Here is a 24,894-nt window from a genome sequence, read left to right as displayed (position 1 = left end):
CTTTCGTAACTGTTGTTCTTCGAGATGTGCTGCTCATGTCCATTCCATGACCCGCCCTCCTACCCCTCTGTCCGAGTTACCGGCAGGAAGGAACTGAGAGGCTGTGTGGAGCTAGCAGCACCCCTTATACCAGCGCATATGCGCACGGCTCCAAAGGGCGCTAGAGCCAGCCCAACAGATACCACTGAGGGAAAATTTCCGGCCACAGTGCACACAGCGTGTACACACCTAACATGCAATGGACATGAGCAACACATCTTGGAGAACAACAGTTATGAAAGGTTAGTAACCATTTTTTCTTCCATGGACCCAGCTACCCCCGAGACACCTACATACCTCAAACCTTCAATATGCAGGCTAACTCACCACTAGGATAACGCCCCCTTATGAAGAGCTTGGGGTGGTGGCAGGGTGGCTAATGGCAATGAGGATACGGAGATAGAAATTACCACATCTGAGGTGGAAATCAGACTCAAACAGCTTAATGGGACTAAATCTGGAGGGTGGGGAGATAATCTCCATCCAAGAGTATTAAAGGAACATGAAATTGCTAGCCCAATAACAAGGATTTTTAATTAATCTAAATTTGGGGTTCATACCCTATGGCTGGACAATTGCTAATATGGTTCCTATTTTTAAGAAAGGGAAAAAAAGTGATCCAGGAAACTACAGGCCTGTTAGTTTGACCTCAATTGTGTGCAAGGTCTTGGAACAAATTTTGAAAGAGAAAGTAGTTAAAGACATAGAAATGAATGGTAATTGGGATAAAATATAACATGGTTTTACAAAAGGTAGAGCATGCCAGACCATGAGAAGTTATATTGAGAAGATAACTGATTTTTTAGACAAAGGAAATGCAGATCTAATCTACCTGGATTTCAGTAAGGCATTTGATACAGTTCCACACAGAAAAGTATTAGTTAAATTGGAGAAGATGGGGATTAATATGAAAATTGAAAGGTGTATAAGGAACTGGTTAAAGGGGAGACTACAATGGGTCATGCTGAAAGGTGAACTGTCAGGCTGGAGGGGAGTTACTAGTGGAGTTCCTCAGGGATCGGTCCTGGGACCAATCTTATTTAACAGTTTTATTACTGATCTTGGCACAAAAAGTGGTAGTGTGCTAATAAAATTTGCAGATGACACAAAGCTGGAAGGTATTGCCAATTTGGAGAAGGACTGGGATATCCTACAGGAAGATCTGGATGACCTGGTAAACTGGAGTAATAGAAATGGGATGAAATTTAATAGTGCAAAGTGCAAGGTCATGCATTTAGGGATTAACAACAAGAATTTTTGCTATAAGTTGGGGACGTATCAGTCGGAAGTGACAGAGGAGGAGAAAGACCTGGGTGTACTGGTTGATTACAGGATGACTATGAGCCATCAATGTGATGGGGCTGTGAAAAAGGCTAGTGCAGTCCTAGGATGCATCAGGCGAGGTATTTCCAGTAGAGACAGGGAAGTGTTCTACAAGGCACTGGTGAGACCTCATCTGGAATACTGTGTGCAGTTCTGATCTTGCATATTTAAGAAAGATGGATTCAAACTGGCACATGTACAGAGAAGGGCTACTAGGATGATCAGAGGAATGGAAAACCTACCTTTTGAGAGGAGACTCAAAGAGCTTGGCTTGTTTAGCCTAAGCAAGAGAAGGCTAAGGGGAGATATGATTGCTGTCTATAAATACATCAGAGGGATAAATACCAGGGAGGGAGAGGAGTTATTTAAGTTAAGCACCAATGTGAACACAAGAACATATGGCTATAAACTGTCCATCAACAAGTTTAGGCTCGAAATTAGTTGAAGGTTTCTAGCCATCAGAAGAGGGAAGTTCTGGAACAGCCTTCCAAGGGGGGCAGTGGGGGCAAAAAACCTAACTGTCTTCAAGACTGAGCTTATGGAGGAGATGGTATGACAGGACTGCCTACAATGGCCCATCGGTGACTGCCAGTAGCAAATATCCCCAATGGCCAGAGGAGGGATGCTAGATGGGGAGGGCTCTGAGTTACTTCAGAGAATTCGTTCCCAGGTATCTGCTTGGAGGGTCTTGCCCGCATGCTCAGGGTCTAACTGATCGCCATATTTGGGTCGGGAATGAATTTCCCCCCGGGTCAGATTGGCAGAGATCCTGGGGGGGGGCAGGGCCGGTGCAACCCATTAGGCGACGTAGGCAGTCGCCTAGGGCGCTACAATTTGGGGGGTGGCGACTGCGGCGGTATTTCGGCGGCGGGACCTTCCGCCGCCTCTGTGGGGGGGGCAGCATTTTGGGGCGGGACCTTCCACCGCCTAGGGCGGCAGAAAAGCTGGCGGCGCTCCTGGGGTTTCGCTTTCCTCTGCAGCACGGGGCACGGGTCACTTGCAGGTATAAACTAGTGTCAGTGGTGGATTCTCTGTAATGTGAAGTCTTTCAACCATGAGGACTTCAGTAACTCAGCCAGAGGTTATGGGTCTATTACAGGAGTGGGTGGGAGAGGTTCTATGACCTGCAATGTGCATGAGGCCAGACTAGATGATCAAGATGGTCTATGAGTCTGAGAAAGAGACACCCCTACACCCATCCCCTCTTCTCAGGATAATGCCCCCTGCCAGGCACAAACACCCTCTGCCTATCTCCCCGACATCTCCCTCCCCCCCAAAAAGCCATTCAGAGACCGCCCCAATGCCTATATCCCGCCCCATCCACAGACGTGTCCCACAGCCATCTGTCTCCCGCCTGCCAGATAACCCCTTCCTACATCCAGAGAAACCCCCATGGCTATCTTCCCCTCCCTCCCTCTTCTATAAAACCCCCCCAACCAGAGAAACCCTCTATGGTCATCTGCCCTCCCCCGCCCAGATAACACCCTCCTCCCATCCAGAGACACCCCCCATGGCCACCCTCCTTCACCCAGGCACACCCCCACGGCCATCTTTCCCTGTCTCTCTGATGACTCCGCCTTCCAGGGACACCCCCCATGGCCATCTCTCCCCTCCCAGGTATCCCCACCCTCACAGCCAGACACACCCCCTGTCATGGATCTACAAGCTGTGCCCCTGGCTTTGGAATAGTTTCTTGGAGGAAGTGCCAGACCCCAGGGCTCTCATTCTTCCTCCAGGGCAGGCCACCCGTCCTCCCTGTCTGCTGAGACTGACCCTCTGGGGTCCAGCCCTCCTGCTTCCCCCCTGAGCTCTGCCCAGCGAGTCCAGCTGAGACAGGCTCCTGGCAGGGCCTTGGCCACCCCTCAGGACTGATGCCCCTCACCCGGCATTTCCAGTGACCCTCGAGCAGCGTCCCCAGGGCAGCCGGTTTATTAGTCACCTGGTGCCAGCAGAGGCAGCCTGTGGCTTAGCACAGAGAGCTGAAGGTTAAAGCACAGTCCATTCTGCTCAGCCCAGAGCCCGGCCCCAGGGTCAGGCTCTGTCTGTCTGTCTGCCCGCCTCAGTCTGTTCCCAGGGGGGAGCTGCCAGCTTCCTCCAGCAGCCAGCGCTTCTCCCCCAGCTCCCCCTCCCCGTCCTTTGTTCTCCAGCTGGGGTCTCGGCTTAGCTTCCCTTCTGGGAGTGTGGATCCCTGAGTCACTGGGGCTGGCCTGGTCTCTCTGGCCCCTTGTTCTGGGTCGGCTACAGCTGGTTCCTGGAGGGCTCTATTCATTCCACCCAAACAGGGAGGTGACACTCGCCCCTGTGTCTCTTAGTCTGCCCTGAGACAAACTTAATCCCACTGGGTAACAATGCAACATATAAGGGAAACTGAGGCACACATAGGGGTCATAAAATATTACACAAAATTCTCACTTTGTCACAACCCCCAATTGCCATCTCCCTCTCCTGGATAGCCCATTATCCCCCATCCAGAGACACCCCCAAGGCCATCTCCCTCCCCAGATAACTACTTCCCACCATCATAAGAACAGCCATGCTGGGGTAGACCAATGGTCCGTCGAGCCCAGTATCCTTTCTTCTGACAGTGGCTGGTGCCCGATGTTACAGAGGGAATGAACAGAGAACAGGGCAATTACAGAGTGATCCATCCCCTGTCGTCCAGTCCCAGCTTCAGGCAGTTGGAGGCTTGGGGACACCCCAAGCATGGAGTTGCATCCCTGCCCATCCTGGTTAATAGTCATTGATGGACTCTCCTCCATGAATTTACTGAATTATTTTTTGAACCCTGTTCAAGTTTTGGCCTTCGCAACATCCCCTGGCACCGATGGACTGTGTGTTGTGTGAAGTAGTACTGTCTTGTGTTTGTTTTAAACCTGCTGCCCCCAGATTCCTGTGCTAGGTAGGGGTAGGGTTATGAAAGGGATAAATAACTTTCTCCAGACCAATCTCTACTCTCTCCTCATGCAGAAGCTGTTTCATCCCCCAAATCATTTTTGTTGCCCTTCTCTCTACTTTTCCCAGTTCTAATATCTCTTTTTTGAAATAGGGTAACCAGAAATGCACACAGTATTCAAGGTGAGGGTGTACCAATCCAGAGATAACCCCACAGCCATCTCCCTCACCCCCGGGGTAATGCCCTACCTCCATTCAGAGACAGCCCCCATGACCATCTGCCCCCGATAATCCCCATCCAGTGATATACCCATTGCTATCTCCCCCATCAGATAGCCCCCTACTCCCCATCCAGAGACACCCCCCATGGGATAGCCCCCTACCTCCCATCCACAAGAGACAACCCCCATGACCATCTTCCCCCTGATAATCCCCATCCAAAGATAGCTCCCATGGGATAGCCCCTTGCCCCCCCCCCATCCAGACATGCACCCCACAACCATCTCTGCCCTGGACATCCCCCATCCAGAGACACCCTCCCAATGCCATCTCCCCTACCACATAGCTCCCTACCCCCATCTAGAGCACCTCCCTATGGCTATCTCACAACCCTGAAAACCTCCCCACCCCCACCCAGAGACAACCCCTATTGCCATCTCCCCCCCAGATAGCTCTCTATCCCTGCATCCACAGAACCCGCCCCCGCTATCTTCCCTCATAAAGAGACCCCCCCAGCCACCTCCCCCCATAACACCCTCCACCTCCTCCAGAGACAATCCCCAAGCTCCTGGTGTGCCGCCTTGTGCTCACACCCAGGTCTGTGGGACCTGGGCCCCAGTGCCCTGAATGTTCCTGTCACCTGGTCCAGGGACCCTGTCTGAGAAGTGGGAGTGGGTGTGGGGCCACCGGGCGTTGCTGGGGGCGTCAGGCTGGGTGTTATTGGGGTTGGGGTAGGGGCACACATCAGGTGTTAGAAGAGGAAGACGGTGGTGCGCTGTCAACAGAGAGATGGTGGAACCTCTGGGCGTTACTGCAGGTAACAAGGACCCACATTAGGGGTTACATGGGGGCGTGTCGCGTGCCGGGGTATGATTGGGGGAGGGTTAGCAGTAGGGGGCTGAGCAGGATCCAAGCAATGGGCCCCTCCCCCAACTCCCCCATGATGAGGCATCCTGAGAACCACCAAGGACATGAGGGCATGTGTATGTGTCCCAGTGGTACCGGCCCCTGCAGTGACACACAAAGACGGTTGTCCTGGCTGCACAAATTCTCACTTTGGTGTGTCGCCTGGTGGGTGGGACGTAATCTCCCAGTCAGACATGAAAGTGTGTATGTGTCCTGGCACTACAGACCCTAGCGCACAGACAGGAGGGCGTGCGTGCAAAGCGTAAGTGGTATAGAACCTTGCCCTGAGATACGTCTGCAGGTGTATCCTGGCTGTATGGACTTGAGAGTGTACGTGTGTGACCTGGTGGTACAGACTGGTGCAGTGAGACATGAGGATGTGCACGTGTGTCCCAGCAAAAGTACCCTCACACTCATACACAAGGCTTTATGTGTGTCTCGGCAGTACGGGCCCTCATTCTGGTACACAAGTTCATGTGTCTGTGATCTAATGATATGGACCCTTGTTGTTAGATATGAGGGGGTGTGTGTGTCCCAGTGGTCCTGACCCACGCACGCACACCCAAAGGCCTGTGTGTCGTGGAGGTGAGACACGAGGGCATGCCTCTCTGTTCCAGCAGTACAGTCATAAGAGCAGGTGTGCGTGTATCGCAGTGGTACGCACCCTCGTGCTCCTACATGAGGGCCTGCGTGTGTCAACAATATGGACCCTCCCATTCAGATGGGGGCTTGCCGGTGCGTCCTGGTGGCACAGACTCTGACTCTAACACACAGGAGAGGGGGTTCATTCTGGCTGTACAGACCCTGAGTCAGACATGAGGGCGTGTGTGTCCTGGTCCTGACAATACAGACACTCAAATTCAGAAGTGATGGCGTCCGTGTGTGTCTCAGCAGTACGGGGGAGAGGGGTAGAGTGGATTAGAGCAGTGGTTCTCAAACTTTTGTACTGGTGACCCCTTTCACACAGCAAGCCTCTGAGTGCGATCCCCCTTATAAATTAAAAACACTTTTAAATATATTTAACACCATTATAAATGCTGGAGACAAAGCAGGGTTTGGGGTGGAGGCTGACAGCTTGTGACTCCCCATGTAATAACCTCGCGACCCCTTGAGGGGGTTTGACCCCCAGTTTGAGAACCCCTGGGTTAGAGGCTGCAGTGGGAGCCTGGATCCAGGACTCCTGGGTTTTATCCTGGCTCTAGGAACCTACCTATGGATAAAACAACAGTCTTTTTTGAAGCCTAGTAACCAGCCTGGGCATGGAGAGGGATTGGCTGGTGGATGGGCTAGGCCCAGCCACAGCTCATTAGTCACACAACATGGTTGGGGCCTTTTGGGACCTGGCTCTAGGAGTCCTGCATAGTGGGGAAGGGCTCTCCTGGGGCAGGTGCTTCCTGTGCAGGGGTTGTGGGGTCAACAGAGAGGTCCCCCCCCCCATGCTGTCTGGGGCACTACAGCAGGACAGCACATTCCTCTTGGGATGCCCCATCACAGGGAAAGTGGCCCATTGCTTGGATCCTGCTCAGCCCCCTACCACTAACCCTCCCCCGATCATACATGTGGTGCGTGACATCTCCCCATCACACCCAGTGTGAGCTCATGTTGCCCCCAGTAGTGCCCAAGGGTTCCCCCCATCCCTCTTTCAACAGGGCCACACCATCTCCCTGTACTAATACCTGATGTGTGCCCCTACCTCAACCCCTGATAACACCCAGCCTGACACCCCCAGCAACGCCCGATGGCTCCACACCCTCTCTCGCATACTTCCCAGACAGGGTCCCTGGAGCAGGGTGATGAGGGCATTCCGGGCTCTGGGTCCCAGGTCCACAGGCCCTCATGCGTCAACACACCTGGGGTGGGGGGACTCTATCGTGGACACGGTTATCCAGGGAGGGGGAGCTGGCTGGGGGGTGTCTCTGGCTGGGAGGAAATGGGTGTAGGGATGTCTGGCTGTAGGGGCAGGGAGGTACCCCGGGGAGGGGGAGAGATAGCCACAAGGTATGTGTGTCTGGCCGGGGGGAATGGAGTAATCCCAGGGGGATGGTGTGTGGGGAGTGTCTGTGGCTGGGGCATGGTGTAATCCCCTGGGTAATGGGATCTCTGGCCAGGGGGATGGTGTGTGGGGAGTGTCTGTGGTTGGGGCATGGTGTAATCCTCAGGGGAATGGATCTCTGGCCAGGGGGTTGGTATGGGGGGTGGTGTCTCTGGCTGGGGCATGGTGTATTAGGCAGCAGGTTTAAAACAAACACAAGGTAGTACTACTACACACCACGCACAGTCAGCCTGTGGAACTCGGTGCCAGGGGACGTTGTAAAGGCCAAAACTATAACAGGGTTATAAAAAGGATTCGATATGCTCATGGAGGATAGGTCCATCAGTGGCTATTAGCCAAGTTGGTCTGGGGTGCAGCCTCATGCTCAAGTTGCCTCTGATGGCTAGAACCTGGAGCTGGACGACAGGGGATGATCACTTGATGATTTCCCTGTTCTCTTCATTCCCTCTGAAGCACCTGGCATTAGCCACTATCGGCAGACAGGACACCAGGCTAGATGGACCATTGGTCTGACCCAGTATGGCCATTCTTATGAATGGTGTGGGGGGCTGTGTCTGACCAGGGAGATGAAATAATCCCAGTGGGATGCTGTAGGGAGGTCTCTGTTGAAGGGATGGTGTAATCCCAGGCAGATGTTGTAGGGGAGATTCTGGCGGGGCGGGGGAGGATGGTGTAATCCTAGGGGGATGCTGTAGGGGGATCTCTGGATGGGGGGGGGGATGGTGTAATCCCAGGCAGACGCTTTAGGGGGGTTTCTGGCTGGGGGTGGGGGGATGGTGTAATCTCAGAGGGATAGTGTAGGGGGAGTCTCTGGCTGGGGGATGGAGCAATCCCAGGTGGAGGATGGGTGTCTGGCTGAGGGATGGGAGAGTTTGGGGGGGTAGTTAGCCTGTATCCTGAACGTTTGAGGTATGTAGGAGTCTGTGGGGTGGCTGGGTCCATGGTGTGAATAGTTTTGGGGAAGGAGCGTTCCCCCAGCATTTCCCGATGTGTGTTCTGTGCTGGGGGGCTGTACCCACAGGGCTGCAACTCACCCAAGCGAGGAGACATCTCCCTGCCCAACTTCCCCCATCTACTCTCCCTCACTGCCCTCAGGATGGGGGGGAGGGGCAATGAGAGCACCACACCTGTTTCTTTTTGTATCTGTCTCTCCTCTTTCCTCTTCCTGGGTCTCTAACTCCCCTTCTCCCTGCCCCCCACACCTGCTTCCCCACTCTGGGGATGGGATGGGCCCCGGCACAGACCCCAGCCTCTCCCAGTCAGTCCTAAGGCCGGATCCCCTTTCACACTGGTTCTGAAATGGGATAACCCAACGCGGTTATTCCTGAATTACACCGAGCAATCTGTCATATTGATTAGGAGGTTAGAGCAGGGGGCTGGGTGTCAGGACTCCTGGGTTCCATCCCCAGATCTGAGAGGGGACTAGGGTCCAGTGGGCTGGAGCAGAGAGCCGGGGGCTGGGAGGCAGGATTCCTGGGTTCTTCAGTTGTTGCACTTGGTTGCTCTGGGCCAGTCCCTTCCCCTCTCTGCCTCCCCCTTTGGGCCCTGCTGCCAATGGAGTGAGTTGGGCAGGTTTCAGCAGATGAGTGGAGGTGAGGGGAGTCTCCTTGCTCCCCATGAGGGAGCTGCTGGGGATCCCAGCAGGGTGAGGAGCCCCCCAGGTCACATTCAAGGGCAGGCAGCGCATCATCCCCATTCTTCAGGACTGTGGGGACAGTCCAACCGCTTGGAGCTACTCAGGTCAGCTCCACCGCCCCCTGATTTCCTCCCCCTACTGCTCTCCCCTTGCTGCACAAGCCTCTGCCGTTTGCTCCTTCCTGCCCCAGGGCACCCGCCTGCCCACACATCCACAGGCATCTCTGACTTTGGCCTCCATTTTCTTTCTGATTCATTCATTCTTTCATTCCTTCGTTTTCTTAGATTCACTCTCACATTCCTTTGTTCTTCGATGCACTCATTCGTTTACTCCTTTCTTCCTCCTTTCCACTGTATCCATTCGGTTTTTGGCTTAGTTCTTTCTTTCTTATTTCTTCATTCATTCTGCCTTTCTTTCCAATCCTTGATTGATTCGTTCATTCTCTCTGGTCTTTCTCATTCTTTCTATCTTTCTTTTTTTCTGATTCTTCCTTTCCTCCACCTCGTTCGTTCCTGCTCGAGCCCTCTATCTCCCTTGTCTCCCTGACCCCCCTCACACGCCCTCTGTCACCTTCATCTCCCTGTACCCCTTGCTCGCGCCCTCTATCTCACCTCCCTGAGCCTCCCTAACGCCCGCTGTCTCCTTCATCTCCCTGAGCCCCCCCATGCCCTCTGTCTCCCTCATCTCCCTGAACCCACCCAGCTCACGCCCTCTGTCTCTTTCATCTCCCTGAACACCCCTCGCTTGCGCCCTGTCTCCCTCATCTCCCTGAACCCCCCGCTCGCGCCCTCTGTCTCCCTCATCTCCCGAATCCCCCTCACTCCCGCTGTCTCTTTCATCTCCCTGAACCCCGCCGCTCATGCCCTCTGTCTCCTTCATCTCCCTGAACACCCCCCTTGCACCCTCTGTCTCCTTCATCTCCCTGAACACCCCTCGCTCGCGCCCTCTGTCTCCCTCATCTCCCTGAACCCCCCGCTCATGCCCTTTGTCTCCTTCATCTCCCTGACCCCCCCCTTCGAGCCCTCTGTCTCCCAGAAACTCCCCCCTGCTTGTGCCCTCTGTCTCCCTCATCTCCCTGAACCCCTCCCCCCCACTCGCACCCTCTATCTCCCTCATCTCCCGGAAACTCCCCCCCACTCATGCCCTCTGTCTCCTTCATCTCCCTTCACCCCCCCGCTCGCGTCCTCCGTCTCCCTCATCTCCCAGAAACTCCCCCGCCCCACTCGTGCCCTCTGTCTCCTTCATCTCCCTGAGCCCCCCCAGGTTGCACCCTCTGTCTCCCTCATCTCCGTGACCCCTCCGCTTGCACAGTCACGCTGACTTTCCCCTGCTTGTTCTATCTCACACTGACTCCCTGCTGGCTGTCGCTCTCTCTCACACTGACCCCCCCACTCAGGCTCGCTCTCTACCATACTGAACTCCTTGCTCCTGCTCTAGCTCATTGGCCTCCCCACTCTGCCTTGTGCTGGCTCAGCACTTTTGCCTCAGGCTGATGCTGCTCCCAGTGCCAGATGCCCCACATCCTGGCCTGAAGGGGCAGACACACCTGGGGAATAGGCCAACATGAGCCATGAGGGGGATAGGAAGCAGCGGAGATGCCTGTCCAACTCCGTTAGCCCTCGTCTTGTGCTGAGATGCAGCTGCCTCCGGGGGCTGTTTATACACAGGTCTCTCATCCGGTGTTGAGATGTAGCCATCTCTGGGGCGGGACGTGGGGGCTGTTTATACAGGGATCTCCCACCAGGCATGGAGGTGCAGGAGCGTGTGTCCCAACCTCCCCTGAAGGATCAACACTCCCTCTTTGCTGTCTCTGAGCAGGGCTGATGGGGTGATGGTTTGGGGATTATACAGTATCCCAAAGTGACCTGAAAGTGTCACTGGGTGTCTCAGGGTGCCCCAAAGCTTGGGAGGGGAGTGGGGGTGAAGGGCCAGTGCCCCCTGGTTCCTGGGCCTTGAGACTTGCTGTATCCTGCCCCCAGGGTCGCAGGGAGAGGCGGGGGTGGGACAGAGGTGCAGGCTAATTTTCCCCTCCCTTGATTTGTTTGTCAAGTGCAGAGGGGCAACCTGAGAGGGCCTTGCCCTGCAGTCCCTAGCCCCAGTCCCAGCTTGTGACCCTTCAGTAACTTCCCCCCCCCCCACCCCCCCGCACTCAGGAAAGGCCCATCAGAGGGTGGGCTGGCCCTTTTAGGGAGTGGGGCTTGGCTGATGAGCTGGAGGGAGGTGGCAGGCGGGTTAGCTAAAAGTGAAAGCTGGGGCGGGGAGAGCTGGGTAAGGGCTAGGCTTGCTGTGGGTTCTGTTCTGTGGGGTCAAAGTGGGGCTGAAATCTGGAGGCTCTTGGGAGTGGGGGTAGGTACCTGCGCTGGTTTACCAGACTCTACAATAATAAACCAGTGTCCAGTGCGTAGGAGAGATCTACAATAACAAACCTAGTGACATTTCCCCAGCCCTGTGGCTGTGTGCGGGTATTCTGCGGGGGCTGGGGAGGGTGTCTCAGCAGCTGCAGTGTGGTAATGGGGGTATCGGCAGCTGGTGGGAGGGTTGTTAGTGCCTACTCCCTAATCCTGTGGTTCTGCTTTTCCAGTAGGGTCCATTCTGTACTCGGAAGGGGGGGAAGGGAGAGGAGCCAGTGAGGTGCAGCACACATCGAAAGGTCAGTGCAACCCACCGCCCCCAGAGAGACAGCTCCCCACGGGTCCCCCTCATGCTTCTCTGCAGTCAAGTGTTCCACTCTCCTGAGGCTGAGATGCAGCCGTCTCTGGGGTGGTGTCTGGGCCCTGTTTATACCGAGACCCTCTCCTAATGCAGCCACCTCTGGGGTGGGGCGCAGGGGCAGTTTATACAGGGATCCCTCTGCCGGCGCTGAGATGCAGCTGCCTCTGGGGTGGGGCATGAGGGCTGTTTATACAGGGATCCCTCACCTGGTGCTGAGATGCAGTTGCCTTTGGGGTGGGGTGCGTGGGCTAGTTAAAAGCAGCATTACAGGCTAGTTTAGCACAGGAACTGAATGGGGGAAACTTTTTGTATCTGATAGAAAGCACAGGAGGGAATTTTAGGGAGGCAGATTTCTCTGGGCTGGGATTTAGCCAGAAAGCTAGGGGTTTGCAGCAGGACTCATGGGAAAAGTGCTAGAGGATATTTAATGACCCAGAACAGTCAGGTCCTTAGTTTATATCTCATGTGAAAGAAAGACCCTTCCAGCACCACAGCGCCCCCTAGCGCCATGCTGGGGTCAGCACTGACTGTGAGGGGAAAACACCCCTGTTCAGCTACCTTCCCCACTGCCAGCACTAGTGCGCCTCCTAGCACTGCCTCCAAGAGCAGAATGCTCCCTAACAATTCTCCCCTTGATGTGAAGATGATAAATACCTGGTGTGCCCAACCCCAGAGGCAGCTGCATCTCAGCTATGGGTGAGATATCCCTGTTTGTATGTCTCCTAGCAAAACAATTTATACCTCGATTGTTTAAGAGAAGGTAGGATTATTTAGTACCCCTCTACCCCGATATAACACGACCCGATATAATATGAATGTGGATATAACGCGGTAAAGCAGTGCTCTGTCAGGGCGGGGCTGCGCACTCCGGCGGATCAAAGCAAGTTTGATGTAACGCGGTTTCACCTATAACGCGGTAAGATTTTTTGGCTCCCGAGGACAGTGTTATATCGGGGTAGAGATGTAGTTAGATTAGTGGTGACTGGGAGCCAGGAGTCCTGGTTTCTATCCCTGGCTCTGGGAGGGGAGTGGGACCTAGTGGTTGGGGGGGGGGCAGGGATTGGGTTGAGCGTCAGAGCTCCTGGGTTGTATCCCCAGCTCTTCCACTGACTTGCTGTGCACTTCCCCACTCCATGCCCTTGTGCTGTTCACCTCTGACATATCCAGGCCAGGGGCCTCTACTCCAGGAACCCAATGGAGTAGAGGCAGTTGTTCATTCAGGGATCCCTCACCCAGTGCTAAGATGCAGCTGGCTCTGGAGTGGGCCGTGGGGGCTCTTTATACAGGGATTTGTTGCCCGGCACTGAGATGTAGCTGGCTCTGGGGTGTGGTGTGGGGGCTGTTTATATACAGGGATCCTCCAACCACCTGACTCACCCCAACCCCCTGGTGGCTACATGCCAGAGCTGAGCATACTCTGGGTATTCTCTCCTTCCCGCTTCTTGCTTCCCCCTGCTCTGTTGCAGGGACTGTCTTAGTTTTGCTCCAGGGAGCACAAAGCACATGCTGATCCAGCTCTGTTCCATCTCCTTGGCCTTGCTGCCCACAGTCACGTCTTTCTGGGCTGAGTGTTGGAAACTGTGTGATGAGCCCGGTACTGAGAGAGATACCAAGAACCAGGGATAAAACCCAGGAGTCCTGACGTCCAGCCCCCTGCTCTCACCACTAGACCCCACTCCCCTCATAGAGCTGGGAATAGAACCCAGGACTCTTGGCTCCCAACCCCACTCCCCTTAAGCCCCACTCCATTGTTTGGCAGGCTCTTTGTCCTCCACCTATTTGGACTGGTTTTCGGGGGGTGTCTCTGGTGTAGTGTCTGGGAGAGGGTGTAATTCAGGGGTCATGGTGACCTGGAGCCAGAGGCTGAGTACTTCATTGTGGGGGGTAGTTTGGGGTGTGTGTGAGAGAGAGAGACACTGCATTCACATGTGTCACTGTGACTGTGTGACAGTGAGTGTGACTGTCACTATGTGAGTGTGATAGTGTGTTTGTATCTCAAGTTTGATAATGTGTGTGTATAAGCATGTGTGACTGTGCATGTGGGAGACTGTTTTCTTGCATGTGAGAGCATCATGTAATTGTCTCCAATATGAGAACATGTTTGTGTCTCTCTGCCTGTGGGTGTGATTGTGAGTGTATGCTTTTATCTCTAGTGTGATTGTGGATGTTTGTGGGTGTGACAGTCTGTGACTAGGACTGTCTTGATACATGTCTGTGGGATTGTCTCTCTGTAGGAGATTGTGCACGTGGCTGATTGTGAGGTTTTGTGTGTGCATCGTTGTGTGATTGTGTATGCTGTGTGATTGTGCACGTGAGACTGTCTATATGATAGTGATTGTGTGTTTGTGGATTGCAGTTGTGTAGCTGTAGGTGGTTGTGATTGTGATTATGTGGCTGTACGATTGTGGTTGCATAGCGGTGGACATACTGCTCGGCGGCACCCCGTGCCAGTCCCTGCATTGCAATCAGCCTCCCCTGGCCTGTTTGGAGAGAGCCAATTCCCAGCCTCAATATTTAATTAGGACGTGAGCAATTAATACGTCCCGCCCGGGTGAGGGGAGGGGGGCTCCCGGGGATCGTTAACATTAATGATGCATTCAATACAAACGAGAGGCCATTAATATACAAAAGGCTCTGATTGATTTTAATCAGGAGGTTCTGGAAGGAAAATATTGTGGGCAGGCAGGGCTGACAGATGACATTGCCCTGCATGCAGCTGCCTCTGGGGTGGGGCTGGGGGCTGTTTATATAGGGAACCATGGCCCTGTCCATAGATGCAGCTGCTTCTGGAGTGGGTCATAGCAGCTCTGTATACAGAAATTGCTTACCCAGTGCTGAAATTCAGCCACTAATGCGAGAGGGCGCTGCACAGACCCCGACCCAGATCGGGACTCCCATCACGCCGGGTGCTGCTCAGACATACAGTGGGAGCCGGTCCCAATCTCCTCAGACTGTGGATGTTTTATTCTCTCCCATTTCCAGATGAGGCCAGGAGAGGGGCAGTGCCATGTGGTTTCTCGGGCGCTTGCAGTCAGCCCCCCAGTTCCCGGTATGGGGTGCACCTTGTGGTCATTTGGTCCACGTAACACCCAGGTAGCAGGGAGCCAGCGATGACGGAAGTGGCGGCTCCTTGGTGTATTGGGGAGGAGATCTGTCTCCCCACCTCTTTCCATTTGTCCTGTTGTGTGTCATTCCCCGAGCTGTGAGCTGTGCCCCGGCCCCCCTCTGCTGCTGGCTGTCCCCTCTGGGGTGCAGGTTCTGGGTACCCCAAGGGTGTCCTCCTGTCTGTGTAGATTTGGTGAGTGGCTGGAATCAAACAGCATGGGGGGGAAGTAGAGGGGAGGGCATCCTGTGGCAAAGTTATTGATAAGGCGTCTGGCTGGGCAAAATGTGTGGATCTCTGAGTAGGCTCAGAGTGTGTGTGTCTATGCACAGGGACGCGTGTGGGGTGTAACGTGTGTATGCGCTGTGGTGAGTATCTGTTGATGGGCTCAGCCCTGCAGGGCTCCAGCATCTCTGTGTGACCATGACTCCGTGGGCATCTCAGGCTGGGGGAGGGGATTTGATATTTCCTGGCCATGGCAACAGCTGAGGGTTGGGGGGCATGCAGGGCCCTCCTAACCACACAGCTCAGTCACCCAAAGGCCCACAGTAAACTGCTGCTACAGTGGTGCATGCAAGTGATTGGGCTGTGCCCACGCACCCGGAGACAGTCAAGAGCCAACAGCCGCAGCCATGCAACCATAGGTGCTGGAACTAGGGGGGTCCTGCCACACCCCCTGGCTTGAAGTGGTTTCCGTCATATACAGAGTTTACAGTTTGGTTCACTGGCTCTCAGCACCCCCACTATACAGATTGTTCCAGTGCCGCTACCTGCAACGGGCTCCTGGAGCTGCACTAGCACGTTCAGGGCACAGCTGTAGCAGCACATGCAATTCGGATTGCACGACTGCATCCACCATCGCCTGCAACAGAACAAGCAGCTGCACAACTGGTAGCTGCAACAGCACAGCTGCAGCCGGCCAGTCATGCAATGGCAACTGTGCACTGTGCTCACCCCACTGTGTCCTGGTGCAGCTGCAGCAACACACACACACTGCTGCAGAGGCAATCACATTTGCAGGCTGGTAGACAAAACTATTCCCACACCAATATCAGGGCACATGCATGTGTTCACACACACAATGGAATGTGCCCAAATGCACAGTGTTTCACTCTTACACATGCACACAATTGAGCATATGAAAATGCACAGTCGCTCACACATACACAGCTCAACACGCACAAATACACAATGCAAGTAATGTGCACCTACATGAGGCACACAGCAGACGGCACAGCACACACAAGAGCCGGCCGGTCCCCGGGGGAGGGCTGTTGTGCGTGTGTGTAAGATATCTCCTGCAGACACTCACCTCATGCTTTATCTGAATTGTCGCACACTTGAAAACTCCCTCCCATCTGTCTCCTCCGTGCTGGGGATGGGGCGATATGGCTGGGGGAGCTGGAGTGCTGGCAGGGAGACACACGGCTCTGGGATTGCTAGCTGCTGTGATTGAAATTCTGCAATGCCAAGGAGGTGTGTAAAGAAGGAGCATGGAGCACATAACTGCACAGCATCACACACAACACATCACAAACACATGACACACTCACACCCTCCACACAGCCCCCTCCATCCTACACAAATACACTCACCACATTGTATGCACATACGTCCCCCCAACAACTCAATCCGCGTACACGCCCAGTGCATCTTGTACAAATACACACTCACTCGGGCTCCCAACAGTGCGTACAAACCACACGCCCCGGTGGCACATACCAACTGCACAGCCTAAAGCACAGAAAACGGTTGCGTGCAGAAAACAAGCCTGCAGCCCCCGAACCACGCCCGCGCCCCACACGCTGTCTAGCCTAGGGATGTCCATATATGCACAGCTTCACCATCAACCAAAACAGCCCTGTGAAAGAGACTCGCTGTTGTGTGTGCAAATAGAACAATGGCACAAGAATACATGAAACCATAGCGCGCACACAGCTGCAGTGCCACTGTATGCAGCTGTTTACCAACGGGGAGCAGGGCAGGAGCGCTGGCTGTGCGGGCAGCTCCCGGCTGCTCTAGCCTTGGCTTCTCCTCGCAGGGGGCGCTGTAGGGACTAGGGCAGGAGTGCTGGCTGTGGGAGAAAGCCAATTTTGCTTGTGGAAGTGGGGTTATTTCCATCCTGTGCTGTTCATTTTGGGGAGGTTAATGGGGGGTTATGGGCACGTGAGGCAGGAATCTCTGTGGCACGGGGGGAGGAGGACACATGGTGCTTAGAGGCACCGCCCCTCGGTATTCTTCTCTTGTGGTGGTGGTCGCTAAGCAATGTTGAGGAGACGATAATATCCCTGGATCAGGCCGCGGGCTGGTTGCCATGCCGACTGGACTCCAGGATGCTGGCACGCTGGGTCCCTGGGGAGATGGGAGGGGCCAGGGATTAATTGTCCTGGTCTCTCGAGTGGAGGAGCTAATGTCTTAAGCTGTCTGTGTGCCAAGGGGGGCAAGGATGATGTGCCACAATGTGACTGGGGGTGTGAATCCTGGCGCTAGCGCCCCGGGGTGCGGATCCTGCCGGGATGGGAATCCTGCCACTAGCACCCCGGGGCACGGATCCTGCCGGGATGGGAATCCTGCCACTAACGCCCCGGGGTGTGGGGTTTTGTGTCTCTAACCAGCTCATGGGTCCAGTGTGGAGGGGGTTGGGGTGTGTCTCATCTTTCTAGCTGGCTCTGGCGGTGCCGTGTGTGTGTGTGTGTGTATGTGTGTGGAGTCATCTCTCTAGGTCTTTGGTGTGTCTGCTACAAAGTTGCACTGAAGGCAAAGGTTGGCAGACTAAATTTAGTGCTTAGGGTTGTGGGGGCTTAACTCTGGCCCATGTGATCTGACTCCCTTCCAGTCTGGCGGGGAGATGCGTCCCTGCCCCCAGCTGAGACCACCTGATTTTTAGGCCAGTGTGGCTGGAGGGGCAGATTTTGGAAGGGGGAGGTGCCACAAGGGTGAAGCCCAGCTGGAGGCAGCAGTCCGGGGAGGCTGACCCTGCACTCTGCCTGCGGGGGAGTTGATGCCAATGCAGTGTTAGCTGGGCACCATGCGGCTCCTGGCAGCGAGCGATTGCTGTGGGACTCGGAGTAGGGAGTGGGAAATGCTGGGTGGCAGTGAAGTGTGCTGCCCGCTGGGCGGGGGGCAGTGTAGGCACAGCATTCACGCCCATACACCTTCCCCGTTGGCCAGCCAGTGCGTGCTGCATGCTAAAGACCCGTCCAACTGCAGTGTCAGAGGGGACATCAGTGGGGATGAGAGTGCCAACTGTGTGTGTGTGTGTGTGTGTGTGTGTGTGTGTGTGTGTGTGTGTGTGAATGCATGCACCAATGAAAGGGCAGGTGTGCATGAAGCATATTTGAGTGTGTGTGCATACGAGGGAGAAAGTTGTGCACAAGTGCATTAGTGTGCACACAAATGAAAGTGAGCGCACGAGCGTGTGTGTGTGTGCATACAAGGGAGTTTGGGCATGCATGTGTGCAGAGTGTTTGGATTAATGTGAATGTGCACGAGTGTGCAAAGAAGCAAGTATGTGACACTGTAAATGAAAAGGCATGTTCATATGAGCGTGTGAAATCCAGCCCTGGCCCCAGTGCGGTCAGTGGGTGACTCCGGATTGACCTCGGGGACCGGAGAGCAGAGTCCGGCCCTGGCCCCAGTGCGGGTAGGGGGTGACGTTGACTTTTCTTTCTGTTGTTAAGGGGCTCTTGTTTTCTCTTAGGGTTTTCTCTCCCAACAATAAATCCCCCCACCCCAATGAGCAGTGGTAACTTTATCACCGGGAGCGCGGCTCCCAGCGGTAAAGCGCTGTCTATACTGGCGCTTTTCAGCGCTAAAACTTTTGTCGCTCAGGGGTTGTTTTTTCACACCCCTGAACGACTAAAGTTTTAGCACTGAAAGTGGCAGTGTAGACACGGCTGTAAAGGCGCAGGGGTGGCTGGAAGACTGTCATGGCAGGGGGTGGGGAGAGAGCAGCGAGAGCTTTAGGAGAATCTTCTAAAGCAACTAGACACTCAAATTGAGCCCTGATGGGTGAAGGGGGATGGGCGGTGCCAGCCGGCAGGGCCCTGAGGCGTTGTGTAGGGCCCAGATGGCTGGCATGCCCATGGGCATGATGCATTGTGTCTGCCGTTCCAGATGGACCTGAGTACGTTTGTAGCAGCCCTGAGCGTTGCTGGGATGGGGGGCATTCTAGAGGGCCACCCTCTCACCCCTCCTCCTCCCAACAGCTGTGTCAGGCTCCATCACTCTGTTATTGGGGTGACCTGCCAGTCCCAGAATGGGGGTGGGTCACACTCCTTTGTCCCCCTCTGAGCTGAATGCAACAACTTATCCTATTGCAGAGACCCTGCGGTTTGAAGTGGGAGCAGTGCAGGATTGCAGGCTCCTGCACCCCACCTGTGAGGTGGCTGCATGTCAGTGCTGGGCAAGGGATCCCTGTATAAACTGCCCCTTCGTCTCACCCCAGAGGTGGAGGCATCTCCCAGTGGGGGTGCTGTAGGGAGCAGAGCAGGAGCACTTGCTGTTGGGGGAGCTCCTGTCTGCTCCAGCCTTGGCCTCTCCCAGCGAGGGATGCTATGTGGAACAGAACCGGAGTCCCAACCTAGGGTGTTTGTTTGACCCAGAGGCTGGGTTCACACCTTGTTTCTGTCCCTAGTCGCTGGAGCCCCATTGGGGTGGAACTTGCAGGCACAGAGCCAGGAGATGGATGGGGGAGGGGGCAGGGTGGTATCTTCCACTCTTCCAGTTTGGGGTAAGAGCTCTCGACGTGGGGAAGGTGCTCTGGGTTCTGAAGCCATGTTGGGAGCCAGCCTGCTCCATCCCAGCTCCCCTCCAGCCCTCAGATCCCACAGCCCCTCGTCAATTCCAATAAGAGAAGACACAGGAAAAAAAACCTGCTGATGGCCAGAGGGGATAAAGGAGGGAATTAATTTCATCCTTGTGCCTCCCCAGAAACAGCTGCCACATCAGCTCGGGGAGATGGCGTTCCCCTCCCATGTATACCCCTTCTCCTCGAACCCTGGGCCCGGGAAGGAGTTGGGAATGACAGGCGAGAGAGAGAATCCCATCCTGGGTCGCTGGTTACATGCCAGCCCTGGTTGGAAATATAGATAATGGATTTCTTGCCCAGTCACAGAGATGCAGCCAGCTCTAGGGTGAGATGCGGGGGCTGTTTATACAGGGATCCCTCACCCAGCACCGTGCGCTTTATTAACCACACAAGGACACTATGAATGGAAGCAGGGAGCGAAGGAGAATCCCAAAGCTGCCTTCAGGGGAAGAGGTTGGTGGGGAATGGTCCGAGCTGGAATTTGTCTGGGACAGAGTGAGGATTTCAAGGTGCCCTGACTATATGTGAGGGGAGTATGGTGGGTTCTGGGTGGTAGATGGGAACCGCAGTTGCTGCCGCTTTGCCTTGGGATGTTCCAGGGCTGGCCGGAGGAGGCAGGGATGTGGGGAGAGCATAATGGGAGCGGGGGAGAGTGTTTGTTTTCCTGCTGCAGGCACTGGGAAAGGAAAGAAAATAGCAAATTTGTTCCATTTAAAATGTTCTGCTCTCCACGCCTGCCTCGAGGTGTGAATGTTTCCCCAGGACTGGAGTCGATTTTCATTCTCTCTGCACAGGCACAAACATATTTGTACGATAAAAATGTCAGGTCAGAGTGGGGGAAATATTCTGGGTTTACTGCAGCCTTGCCTGCCTGCGGGAAGGCCATTCCAAGCTCACAGCCAGCCACAGGGGCACATCTGGTCCTGGGAGAAATCAGGATGAGTTGTCCCAATAGTTTGTGGGGCTCATTATTGTGATAGCAACTACAGGAGCCCATTGTGCTGGGCACCACACAGGCCCCTGTCGGGCCGGGGACTGCACAGACATACAGTGAGAGACAACCCCTGCCCTCAAGGGGAAACTGAGGCACCAAGAGGGGAATGAACTCTCCCAAGGTCCCAGTCTCCTCTTCCCTAAACCACAAATCTCCACTGCCCTCCCAGAGCTGGGACTAGAGCCCAGGAGTCCTGGCTCCCAGGCCAGATCTCTACCCACTGCACTGTGCTGCCTCTTAGCTTTAAGCTCAGAGCTATTGGCATGTTTTTGCTAAAGTTCCATGTTTGCACTGCAGTAAGTTGCTGTGTGTGTGTTTGTTTGGCTTCTATGCAATGTACTGTGTGCCCCCTGGTGCGTGCTCCCTGCTGCCCCCAAGCTCTTAGTGCTGTCAGGACCTGTCGGATGGGGCAGCACTGCCTGGCCTGGCACCCTGCTTTGTCCAGGAAACAGAGAGCCGAGCTGTGGGAGAGGAGCCGGCAGGTTGTGCTGCAGAAATGCACGTGCAGCCAGCTAGCGCTGCACAGGACTGGGAGCTTGGGAGGGATGTGTGTGTGTGTGTGTGGTCTGGATGTGTGCAGTGTATGTGTGCTCTGTGTGGGTCTGTGCTTAGTGTGTGTGCAGTGTGGGTATGTATGAATGTGTGTGTGCTGTGGTTGGGTGTGCTTAGTGTGTGTGTGTGTAGCATGTACATGCACACGTGTCTGAGTGTGAGTGCATGTGTGCAGCATGAGTGTATTGTATGCTGTGTGTCAATATGTGTCTGTGGTGAGTGTGTGTCCTGTGTTTATGTGTGAGTCTGTGCTTAATGTGTGTGCAGTGTGTTCAGGTGCGAGTGCATGTGTGTCTGTAGTGAGTGTGCACATGGGGTGTGTTTCTGTGCATGTGGGGGTGTCTCTGTGCACACTCATCTGTTTGGGGAGGTACCTCTGGTGCTGAGTGTGACAGGATCGTAGGCCCTCCCAGCCGTGCTTACAAAGGGGGTGAGTGTGGGGCCCTGCCCATCTCCAGGCAGAGGTCCCAGTGCGGCAGGATGGGCGCCATGCCCTCATTGCAGTGCTGAGTGACAGCCCTTCCCCTTGCATCTGTCCCCCACAGAGCTCTGCACCCCAGCCCATGTGCCTCTAGCAAGGGCTGGGAGCCAGGACTCCTGGGTTCTATTCCAGCTGTGGGAGAGGCATGGGGTCTAGTGTGTGTCCCATAGCCCCTCACACTCTCAGACAAGGAGAGCTCCCACATGACTTGCATCTCAAGAAGCCGGTGACCCCCTGAACCCTACTCCCCCTCCCGCCCCCTGCCCCCATGTCCTATCGATCGTAGCCTGGCTATCGATCCTGCTGCCCCGAGGCTGGGAGCTCATGCTGGAGAAAAATAGTGACAATTAAAATCTCTAATCATAATGCAGAGCCAGCACCCCCTCCATTTATCCCCATACAGAGCCTTCATCTTCCTACAGGGAATCAACTGCAGGGGGCAGTCCTGCTCCCTGGGGGGGAATAGAATGTAGGAGCGACCCTGACCCCCTCTGGGTTGTAGGGTGCGACCCTGGGAAGAGGCTGTAGGGGGAGACCCTGCCCCCGGGGTGGGGGGAAATAGGCTGTAGGCCACCGTCCGGGGAATAGACTGCAATTCCACCCCAGTTAACAACGCACAGAGTTTTTCGCCTGTAGGTCACCAGGTCAAATCCAACCCCAGCTGGCCCTTCCCTCTCTGCCTGAGATGAGATTGCTGGCTCTCCGGTGGGCTCAGCCAAAGCAAGGGAGACCAAGATGCCCTCTCCCCCAGTGTGGGGGTACACTGGGGGAAGTGTGTGCTGGGGGAGGGGTCACTCCCTGCTGCTGTCTCTGCTCTGGGAACACTGGGACAATTCTGGCTGCCACTAATTAAGATCCACGCCCCATCCCAGTGCCTGTGATCTGGGTGAGATGGGTGGACAAGGAGAGATGGGGCTGGGCTAACTGGAGTGTGGGATCCTGGTGGGACAAGGTGCAGGGACAAGCTGGTGCTGGGGGAGGTGTGGAGGGGTTGTGACTGGGCGTTTTAACTGGGGCAGGCTGTCTGGGAGGTGTGTGTGTGGCTGGGGCAGGCTGTCGGGGTGGGGGGGTGGCTGGGGCAGGCTGTCAGGGGGGAGGGCAGTTGTGGGTGGGGGAGGGTAGTTGTGTCTAGGGTGACCAGATGTCCCGATTTTATAGAGACAGTCCCGATTTTGGGGTCTTTTTCTTATATTGGCTCCTATTACCCCCCACCCCCGTCTCGATTTTTCACATTTGCTGTCTGGTCACCCTAGTTGTGTCTGGGGCAGGCTGTCGGGGGGCGGGGGGGAGGAGAGGGGAGTTATGGCCAGGGCTGTTGGGAATGGGCTGAGTGCAGGATGCTAACATGACCATGTGACTTGCTTGTGGCTCTGGATGGAGGGAGCTGGGCCAGGCCAGGCCAGGCCAGACCGAAAGGATGGGGATGGGGAACTCAGCACAGGGGGGCTGGGGCTCTCATAGCTCAGCCCCCCACCTTCCACCTCCCAAGTGCTTTTGCCACGTCATCGTCCAGTTGGGAAGAGGAGGCCGCAGACTCTCCCGCCCGTGGGGTGTTAGAATATAGGATGCAATGGGGGGGGGGGCGGAGAGAGCACAGAGGTTGGGGGCTGAGCACAGGCAGGACAGCATCTCGCCACCTTCAGGCCCTAGTGGGAATCACTCTGGCTGCCTGGCTTGCCAGGTGGGTTTAAACTTTATGGGAAAGGAGCGATCGGACAGATAATCGGGGCTGGAGGCAGAGCAGGGAGTTATGGGAAAGGCTAAAGCTGTGGGTGTCACTGAACCAGGGGAAACACCATGTGGGATAAAACCTAATAATCCCTCTCAATACACTCCTGTCTGCCCTGCCTCTCCCCCATACACACCCCCATCTAGCTGTTTGAATGGGGAAACTGAGGCACGGAGCGGGGTAAGTGACTTCTTCAACATCACATAGTGAGTGAATGGCCAACCTGGGGACAGAACCCAGGAGTCTTGACTCCCAGCTCCCCTGCTCTAACCCACTAGACCCCACTCTTAACTTGATTCTTAGCAGAGGAGTGATTGTTTCAGACGTTGTATCAGCCAATTAGCTCAGAGTCTCTGCACATGCGGGCAGGTGTTACTGTGTCCCTTGCACTTGGGCGGCTCTCCCTTCTTGCAGCAATTGGCTCAGGCTCTCTGCACACTCAGGCAGGTGTTACTGCATTGGTCAGTTACTCTTGTTTCTGTGGTTATTGCAATGACCACAAAGACTAGAAACATTCTGTTAACGCAGGTTCTGGCTCTGGGGCAGTGGATCTGGGGTGGTGGGGCTCTGGGGAGTGGTTCTGGGGTCGTGTAACTGGCAGGACACGGGGGAGGAAGTGGCAGTGCTGAAAGAGGTGGGCATGGGGGATGTTCTTAGCTTTGGCTGACTTCTTTGGAAAGCAGCCTTGCCAGCAGCTGCACACTTCAGCTCAGACCAGGGCATGGCCCTGGGCAGAGACCATGACCTCCAAGGTTCTTAATGCCAGTGGGTGGGTGCTGTGCTAATGGGGACGGGGTATGGTGGGGATTGGCAGGCTCTGATGGCTGTTGTCAAACGCAGGCTCCCTTGACTGGTTGGGGGATGCTCCAGCAGGAGGCGCTGTGCTGCCTGGGCTAACAGGGACTCTAGTCTCAGTGTAAGTTCCCTGCTGAGGTTCCCCTGACGCATCCCCACACAGTGTGTGTGAGCCTGCACGGCTGCCTGCTGCGGGGGGAGGCAGGAGCATGTGAGCACTCAAGCCCTCGCTCTGTGCTGGGGGCCGCCTTGGCCTGCTCCCTGCCCCCACCCTGCCCCTCGCGTCTCCAGAGGGCCCCTTCTGCAGCTTGGGAGACAAACCCCTTTTGGCCTGCAGCCCAGCTCAGCACAGGGACCCACCATGTACAATGCAGTGCGATGGCTGCTGTCTGACAGGCCTCTGCCCGACCCACTCCCTTCCCCCCTATTCCCTCCTGCGGCCACAGCCAGAACCTCCTCCCCTCCCCCAATGCCCCCCTAGTGGCCCCAGACAGAATTCCCTTCCCTCCCCCATATCCCGCCCTGTGGCCCCAGCCAGAACCTCCTCCCCTCTCCCCATGCCCCGCATGGCCTGACCAGAACCATCTCCTCTCCCCTCCCCCACCATACCCTGCCCTGTGGCCCCAGCCAGAACCCTCTCCCCTCCCCCA

The 24,894-nt window shown here is 55.4% G+C and overlaps 1 protein-coding gene across 11 annotated transcripts in view; it reads left to right on the top strand.

The window, feature by feature from the left end:
- Positions 1–24,894, top strand: part of NRXN2 (neurexin 2) — a 305,564-nt gene that overhangs the window by 81,590 nt on the left and 199,080 nt on the right. For 9 of the 11 annotated variants that reach the window (XM_026650366.1, XM_026650360.1, XM_026650359.1 and 6 more), the window contains exon 4: positions 11,650–11,718. The exons of 1 other annotated variant lie outside the window; for it this stretch is intronic. In XM_026650366.1, the coding sequence (XP_026506151.1) occupies positions 11,650–11,718 (69 nt within the window). The remainder of the gene's footprint in view (positions 1–11,649; positions 11,719–24,894) is intronic. One more of the 11 variants, XM_026650358.1, reaches the window with a different exon arrangement.

This window comes from Terrapene carolina, unplaced genomic scaffold (assembly GCF_002925995.2).
Source record: "Terrapene carolina triunguis isolate 2854851 unplaced genomic scaffold, T_m_triunguis-2.0 Scaffold89, whole genome shotgun sequence".
Classification (NCBI taxonomy): Eukaryota; Metazoa; Chordata; order Testudines; family Emydidae; genus Terrapene; species Terrapene triunguis.
The sequence above is the reverse complement of the archived record's forward strand: the minus strand, read 5'-3'. Positions and strand labels throughout refer to the sequence as shown.